Raw genomic sequence first — 9,202 nt, forward strand, 5'->3', positions numbered from 1 at the left:
ACAGTGGCAGGCTTTGATCCTCCTGCAAACATATAGAAATGATGGATATAAACATCTCAACCAATTAATTTGAAAACATGACACAATTTGGTATGAGGGCTAATTCATTTGCAAATAGTTTGCCCCCTCAGTTCGAAAAGGGACATACAAAACACATATTATTACCTTGAGCTGTGTCGCCCTTTAAACCGGGATCAACTTCAGTAACGTTTAACTTCACAGTTATGGGGAGTTCAAAATCAATGACCTACAGGGCAAAAGGTTTTAGTCTGGAACAAGAAGATACGTTTGAAAAATGAAGCATCAAACTAACTTCCAAAACCAGTAGGAAAGCAGAAAGTGGAGTCAACGCTAACGGCTAACCTTCCCGTTCCAGAATAACAAATTGCAGTCCATGCCTTCTTTCAACCACTTGTCTTTATCTCCAACATCTACCGCATTCAGACGGGCTTCTTCATATGTATTCTGGAACATATATTCGAGGGGATGGCATAAATAGTTGCTATATAAAATCAGACTATTTCACTGGTTCGGGAAGCTGGATGAAAAGTGATGTTGTCATTGAAAGAGCTCGGAGACATGGAAGAACTATGCAAGAGGCATCAAGACCAAGCACATAATGAAAGGCGATAGTTTTATACCACATTTACCAAGCGCAGGTACTAATTACAGCGTGATCTACTCAGTGTCATACCTGTTTATAGAATCTAGATAATGAACAACTTACCAAATCCATGAAAACATACTGAGCACCATCTTTGTAAGTGTATGGCTTGGTCTCTTTGGATATGTCAGCCTCTTCTATCTGTCAAAAGAGTATAACAGAAAACAACATTAGCACTCCAAACTGTAAATACCTTTAAGAAATTTATAGTGGATACATCTTTATAATTGTTCACCATTCTAAACTGGTATTCACATCTGAAATTTCATATGGACGCTAAGATCATGACTTTACTCCACTAAGTTAAAGTCACAATGAACTACATATGCTAAACTCGAGATGTCAAGCAGATTTACACGCATAAAGAAACATATCATACATTTTACAGACTAATACGAGATAGTGATACACTTCACAGGAAGGCACAATGAACTGCATGTAATGAAAGCCTCATTTTCCATACTCACTAAACTAACAAATATTCATGTCAGCCATTAGATTCAATAGAACAGAGGACCTATATGTTAGCCCATCTAGCAAGAGTCGAAGATCGTCTGTTCGGCTGCTTAGACATAACTAATTGACTTCAAGTAATAGAATGTGCAACAAAATCCAAACATTTTAAAGTAGTTACCCTTACTTCCAGCTCTGAAAGTTTTTTCAACTTGATTTCCAGTCACATAATTTCGCAATGTGGTCCTTACAAATGCTGCCCCCTTTCCAGGTTTAACATGGAGGAACTCTGAACAATTACCCAAAACAAATGCTTCACAATCACAATGAAGTTTTATTCTTAACATTACCGTTTGAATGTGCTTCAGTTTTACTGCTCGCCACTAACCACAAGGCACAATATACCAAACCAAAATACAACACACATAGATAAACAAACAGCAATAAATTGAGATCTAGTGGCCAAATTTAGGAGGGGATTACCAATAACCTTCCACGGATTCCCATCCACTTCAATGTTGAGGCCGACTTTAATATCGTTGCTCGTCAATGCGTAAATTCCTGCAACAAGCAAAACCTAAGAATTCACAAAGCAAACGCAAAAATCGAGTCGTAGAAACCATACTGGGGAATGTGGAGAGACGGCGCGGAATCCTGAGCTGCGGCGCAGGAAAACGGCTGGAACTGTAGGAGAGTGAGGAAGACAGCGGCCGGAAGCAGGGGCATTTGAAACCGGAAACTCCCGCCATGCCGGAATCGAATCCAACGGCGGTTAATGCTGCAGACTAGGATTAGTTAATTAAGGAAGAAGAGCGAATCTATATCTATATTATAAGTGAAAATGAAGAAGAAAAGAGACAAATAAGAAGTAGCAGCGCAACTGATAGTATGGATATGGAAAAACAAAATCAGGGCTCCTATTATTTTCTTTATTTACATTTTCTCAATTCACCAATTTCTACTCCTCTCTCTCTCTTTCAAATATGTTCAACGGAGTATGACTTATTTAGTTATTTATTTAGCTTGCTCAAATTCTTGGGTTAATACATAAAATATCCACTTTCATATTGTAAAATTAAAATTTAATTTATGAAATAAAAATATTAAAATGATCAATTTTTAAGTAAAAATATAAAATTACCCCTAATATTAAAATATAAAAATTTAGCCACTCATCATAAAAAATTACTGCACCCAACCCTGCGCCACCCCCACCCCCACGAATCCCCGACCACCCACCCCCAAACCAATTTTTTTTTTACTCCCCAGCCCCTGACCCCACCCCCGATCACCCACCCCCAAACCAAAAAAGAAAAATTTTACTCCCCAGCCCCTACTCCACCCCCCCCCCCCCCACCACCCTCCCCCAAGCCAAATATTTTTTTTAACTCCATCCCTGCCTCTGACCCCACCCCCAACAACCCCCCCCCCCCCACCCCATCCCACCCCACCCCTCAAGCCATTTTTTTACTCCACAACCCCTTATCCACCCCCACCCCCGACCACCCATTCCCAAGCCAATTTTTTTTTTCTTCTCCACTGTCGCAGCCCGATATAGCCAGTGATAGCGTATACCAAGTATCGTACGACTAATAAAAATAATCGTGAAAGAAATAGAATTTGTGTCTTGTATTAGCGGAAGCATTTGCAATTGATACTCATTCTCAAGAAGGACTTTAAGACCAAAATAATTACTTGCTTGGTAAAACATAATTCGAGACTTAGCAAGGTTTGAAAGTATTTTCCCTTATGGGGTATTACAGGCAACAGCAAATTAAATAAAGAGATTCATCAGAGTTGTGCAGCGATGCATCCTCGCGCCAAGCCAGACCTGCACATTTAGAAATATATGCAGGGCTGAGTACCAAAAAGCACTCAGTGGACTCATGCCGGAAATAATTGAAATCTTGCTCTTAGAGCTATATGTCAATCTTGCCCTTTTCAATGCATCAACAGGATTTAACTGAGATTAAAAATACCTGTTCATGTTTTTCTGTCATAAACTCATTTGCATCATCATAATAATATCATTAGTCTGCAGACATTATATACTGGGTATGTGCCAACTATGATAACTCATATAATATATATATACTAGGTGAAGAGAAGGAGGCCTCCTTCAAATCACCGTGACCGGCCGACTAGAGACGGCTCACGATCACCTCTTGTGCACATAACCTTTACTGTCATCTGGATCAGTTAAAGGCCTATATCTTGCTTCATGAACTTAGTCATGTCTTTCATAAGGCAACATACCATACTTCTTTCTCATCAATAATAAATATGGCAAGATGACAATTTTCATAATATGCATCAGTAATGCTTCAACATGCTTCATTTTCATAGTACTCATCAATAATGCTTCATCATGCTTTATTTTCATAATACTTTGCATTTGAACTCATTATCATGGTAGCTAACCATAATAGAGTTAGAATAAAGCCCACCTGTCTCAGGAGTCGATGACGTAACGCTCGGGGTCGTACTAACGCCGGCCGTCACTCGAACCTTTAGTGGCGCACGTGTTTAGATTGCCATGTGACAAAATAAACTCTAGTTAGAAACTCATCTAACTCATATCTCATACTTAAGCTTAAACTTTCATCATGTGCTTAATCTCATCTTATAACTTCTCCACTATTTACCCAACTGGACTTCCCAATATAATCGGATATCTTATCCAATTAAAAGACTCTCAATCCTAGGTAAATAGCATTCAAAAATCACTTAATCATACATGCTTCAAATAATCACTTATTTCACATAAAATGCATATAACTTATCTTAATAATCAAATGACTTAAAAGTCATTATATGAACTTGAAATCTTTTTCTTTGTGGGGAAAATCCTAAATATTCATATAAGCCTTGAAAAATATTTATAAAACTTTCTAGTAGCATTTTCATGCCATAATATGTTGTATAATTCCACCAAAACCCTTTAAAAATTCTTAACACAAAATCAAAGTAAAATTTTCGGACCTTCCAGTTTACCATTCTGTTCTGTCTCGACTTTAACGAATAAACTGCTTTAACTCAGGAATCTCCTGGATTCGAGACTTATACCGATGAAAACCTCTTTGCGTCTAGTTTCGTTTAAAAAAAAGTAGACTGAAAACCTCCAAGTGGTTTAAGAGATATGGGTGTTTTCCCACAGTCTACCAGATTCGGCAGTTTGGCACGACTGGAAGCTAGGATTTTTAAAAATTAGCAAACGTTGTCCAAATGCTTTGAAATTTTACATGAGTCTTTATAACACTTGTATCTTTCTCCCATAAAACTTTGGGAGGCTGAATGTTTTTGAAAGTTACTGAAAAGTGTGACTCTAGGGACTGCCTTTCTAAATTTCCGGCGGAAATGCGCAGTAAAACATTTATATTTTAAAAAGGTAGTAAACGAAGTCCAAATGACTTGAAATTTTACCAGCGTCCTCAAGACACATATATCTACACTCTGTAAAATTTTGAAGAGTTTTTAACGAGGGAAACCGCGTCTACTGATCAGTCCAGAACGTAAGAAAATTCCCGAAATGGTCGAATTTATAACATATACACATATCATCATAGATTCATGCTTTCACCATCATTCTCATGCATTTTCTTACTAAGAACTTATCATGCTTCACTTATCATAACATATAGCCCTTTCAAGGGTTCTCAAGAAACATATCTCTTCCTCTCATGTATCTAACATGGAGAGGTGTATGAGCACATGAAGGTAGTGGAAAGTTGAAAGAATTCATCATGCTTTCTTATATCAAAATTTTCGAGAATTACAAGAGTGGAGAGGGAACTATCATGCTTCTATATACTTCAATATACATGCTTATATATCAAGGAAAATATCTATATATAACATGAGAGGAGAATTGAGGTTGCTACCAACAAGATTAATGGAGGTGGAGTAGGGGATGATGCGTAAGCCTCTTGGAGCTTGTGCTTAAGATTGATGCACCCTTGATGGCCTTAGTGTGATGCTAGCACTTTTGGCTTCCTTAATCCTTACTATAATTGGTGAAACAAGAAAGAAAAAGTGTGGTGGAGTGAGAGGGGAGGGGCTGCCGAAGGAGAAGAAAAAGGGAGAGAGATAGCTTGCTTGTCTTGATGCTTTGATGAGAGGATGTGATGGAGGGATTGCTTCCATCAATGTGTATCTTGCAATTAAATGGGATGATAAATGGTGAGTATGTCACCCTCTTAATGGTGCAGGAGAATGAGAAGAGAGAAGGAGAGAAGAGAAGAGAGAGAGAGCCGAGTATGAGGGGGGAGAGGGAGAGATTTGCATGTGCATGTGTGATCTTTCCATTAATGCCCAATCTTGTAGTAAATGAAGGAGTAATGGTTGAGGATGTCATGTTTTTAATTGTGCAGGAGAGTGAGAGGAGAGAGATCGAGCAAGGGGGGAAGAAAGAGAAGCTTGTGCATGTGTTGTGAGAGCTTAAAATGGGGGATCTTGTTTGCTAGAAAGGTTAGCTACTTAGGTTAGTGTTTAATGTGGCATGTGGCTTCATTGATGGGGGGAAGAATGAAGTAATGAGGGAGAGAAGAGAGAAGAGAGAGGGCTGCGTGAGGGAGAGAAACCGAGAGGGAAAGAGAGAGATCGAGAGATTGAGAGAGTGAGAGAGAGTGAGAGAGATCGAGAGATAGAGAGAGTGAGAGAGATCGAGAGATCGAGAGATAGAGAGAGTGAAAGAGAGTGAGAGAGATCGAGAGATAGAGAGAGTGAGAGAGAGTGAGAGAGATCGAGAGGTAGAGAGAGTGAGAGAGAGTGAGAGAGATCGAGAGATAGAGAGAGTGAGAGAGAGTGAGAGAGATCGAGAGATAGAGAGAGTGAGAGAGATATAGATAAATATATACATATATGCTTGAATGACTTACATCACTAATTTAGTGTGTGGGAAAATATATCTCATGAAAAATATACCTCAATTATGATATAACTAATATCATAATTACAATGCTTCAAATAAATCATATGTGAATATTCTACCACGTAAAATATTTAAATCACATAGATATCTCAATAAACATATAGGGCGAAGATAGGCTTCTCCATAATAGGATTTATAAGGCCCGAGAAAATAATATCGCCGCCTATAAACTCAAAAAAAAATCTTATCTCATTTATTCGCCCTCGTGCATTATTCATCTAACTACTATTTAAAACTCAATTTAAATACGAGCTAGGGCACAAATAGCTTCTCAAAATACGGGGTATTACATCCACCCCACTGCCCATCCACGACCCCCCAACCCCCCGCCCCCCCCCCCACCACCCACCCCCAAGTCAAATTTTTTATTTTTATTTTTTTTGCTTCCTCCCTGCCCCTGACCCCACCCCACACGCCAATTTATTTATTTATTTTTTTTTACTTCTCCACCCCACTGCTGGCCCACGACCGTCCACCCGCCCCCAAGCCAAATTTTTTTTTTACTCCCTCCTTGCCCTCCTCCATCCCTCAAAATTAGATCTATAAATTCATAATTTAATGTTGTTGAATTCACAACCATATATCTATGAATTCACAACCACATCTATGAATTCACACCTTAATATTCTTGAATTCACAACTAAAATACATTCTAGTTTTAATTGTGAATTCAAACTTTAAAAACTCAAATTCACGACTACTTGAATTCACAACAAAAATAAATTCTGGTTGCGAATTCGACTGTTTCGGGTTTAGAGTTTAGGGTTTAGGTTTTAGGGTACATGGTTTAGGTTTAGGATTTAGGGTTTATGTTTTAGGGTTTAGTAATGTTCTTGAATTCACAATCAGATCTATGAATTCACAACTTAATGTTCTTGAATTCACGACCGCATCTATGAATTCACAACTTAAAATTCTTGAATTCACAACCAGATCTATGAATTCACAACCAAAATACATTCTAGTTTTAGTTGTGAATACAAACTTTAAAAACTCAAATTCACAACTACTTGAATTCACAACCAAAATAAATTCTGGTTGTGAATTCGATTGTTTAAGGTTTAGGGTTTAGAGTGGGTTTAAGGTTTAGGATTGTGAATTAAATTTTGGTTGTGAATTCGATTGGTTGTGAATCAAAACCAAAAAATTCTTATTGTGAATTAAATTCTGGTTGTGAATTTGCAACAAAAAAGCTCAAATTCACAACCAAAAAATTCTGGTTGTAAATTAAATTGGCTGTGAATTCACAACCAAAAAATTCTGATTGTGAATTTTACTGGTTGTGAATTTACAATCATTTTTTTTTGGCGTGGGATGCGTGGGGATGGGTAGGGGAGGATTTTTTTTTTTGCCTTGTGGGGTGGGGTGGGGTCAGGGCAGAGAGGGAGTTAAAAAAATTAGCTTGTGGGGTGGGGTGGGGTGGGGTGGTGGGGTGGGGCAAGGCAGGACAGGGGAGGAGTAAAAAAAATTGACTTGGGGTGGGTGGTCGAGGAGGGATGGGGGGTGGGGAGGGGATGAGTAAAAAAAAAAATTGGGCTTGTGGGGTGGGGTGGGGGGGGTCGTTGGGGGTGGGCTCAGGGGCAGGGAGGGAGTTCAAAAAAAAAAATTGGGTGGGGGATCGTGGGGGTTGGGCAGGGCACGGGGGAGTACAGATTTTTTTTGTTTTTTAAGGAAAAGGGTAAATTAGTAAGTGTGGCCATTTTTAAATTTTTTTATTTTAGTGGACATTTTTTAATTTTACTAAAACAAATAGGTCATTTTCAAAATCCATTCTTTATTCTTTTATTCATTCTAGTTATAAATTTAGGAATGAAACCATGAATTTGATCTATTATACATCGGACTCCAAAGGATAAGTGTACACTACAAAAATTTGATTTTAATGTTGTATGCAAATTACATTTTTCATAAAAAAAAGTTATTATATAAAAATGTGTTTATTCAAATTTGGAATTTGATTAAAACAAACTTTGAAAACAAGTCTATATATATAAATAAATCTTGAAAATTGACATGCTAAAATTAATATATTCCCCCACACTCCCCCCCCCCCCCCCCCGCCCGGCCCCCAAAAAAATAATAATTTATTTTTATATAAATAATATACATATGTATATAGTGATGTTATATACACTTTTTAGCACAAATACTCCTTTTTAATTGAGTAACTAAATTTATTATTTTCCTAAGTTATATTAAAACTCAAGTCCCATTTTGAGATAGCCATTTTAAACACTAAAACATAATATTTGGTCACCCATCTAAAAAATACAAATTGTGGCCATTTTTTAATTTTAAGACTGTTTTGCCCTTAATTAGGGCGGATTGGATTCAGGTTTGCACGCGGATTAGGTACACTTTTCGCTATTAGTGTCAAAAGTACCAACAAGAAAAAAAATTAAGTAAATTGGTACTTTTGGCACAAATGACAATATTAGTGCTAAAAGTAACAACAGAAAAAAAAAAACAAAAAAAACAAAAACAAAAAAAAAACAAAAAAAAAGAAAAAAAAAAACAAAAAAATGGTACTTTTGGCACAAATGATAATATTAGTACCAAAAATATCATTCGATGATTAAATCATAAATGGACCACCCTTAGAGAAAATAATTTCATGTATGATTAGCTCAAGAGTTTTCTTAATATATATTGTGATGTGAGCATTTTTTCACTTCATCCTTTGACGTGAACAATTTGTTTCTTCTATAATTTAAAGAAAAAAACAAAGGTTTTCATCAAATAGGAGGAAAATTGAAAATGAATTTTTTTTAAATTATAATTCAAATATTTTATATGCATTATGAAACTCTTTATAGTATATATTTTTTCTAAAAATTCTCTTCATCTCAATTCAATAGGCTATGAGACCTGAGCGCAAATGTTAAAAAAATGAATAATTTATAATAAAATAAATTTTTTTGAGAACATAATTATTAAAAGAGTAAGAGAGAGAAATAAAAATATTACTATTTTTTAAATAAGAAAAGAGATAATTATGTGTGATGTATACGGCATATAAATAATTAATTTTGTTGGGTTATTTATTATGTATCAATTTTTCATTTTAGAAAGTGACCTATTCAAATGAAACGTCAAAATAAGAAAATATGACATATTGAATTGGGATGGAAAGAGTAAGAGATTTGTAGTCACAT

General features: G+C 36.5%; 1 protein-coding gene across 1 annotated transcript in view; it reads right to left on the reverse strand.

The window, feature by feature from the left end:
• The window catches only part of LOC131023066 (uncharacterized), a 10,200-nt gene extending 8,268 nt beyond the window's left edge, over positions 1 to 1,932 (reverse strand). Inside the window, exons 1-7 of the mRNA XM_057952608.1 lie at positions 1,743 to 1,932; positions 1,601 to 1,678; positions 1,299 to 1,406; positions 728 to 801; positions 364 to 465; positions 166 to 247; positions 3 to 22 (exon numbers count right to left, since the gene is read on the reverse strand). Of these exons, the coding sequence (XP_057808591.1) occupies positions 3 to 22; positions 166 to 247; positions 364 to 465; positions 728 to 801; positions 1,299 to 1,406; positions 1,601 to 1,678; positions 1,743 to 1,866 (588 nt within the window). The 5' untranslated portion in view covers positions 1,867 to 1,932. The remainder of the gene's footprint in view (positions 1 to 2; positions 23 to 165; positions 248 to 363; positions 466 to 727; positions 802 to 1,298; positions 1,407 to 1,600; positions 1,679 to 1,742) is intronic.
• Positions 1,933 to 9,202: the final 7,270 nt, after the last annotated feature.

This window comes from Salvia miltiorrhiza, chromosome 4, assembly GCF_028751815.1.
Source record: "Salvia miltiorrhiza cultivar Shanhuang (shh) chromosome 4, IMPLAD_Smil_shh, whole genome shotgun sequence".
Classification (NCBI taxonomy): Eukaryota; Viridiplantae; Streptophyta; class Magnoliopsida; order Lamiales; family Lamiaceae; genus Salvia; species Salvia miltiorrhiza.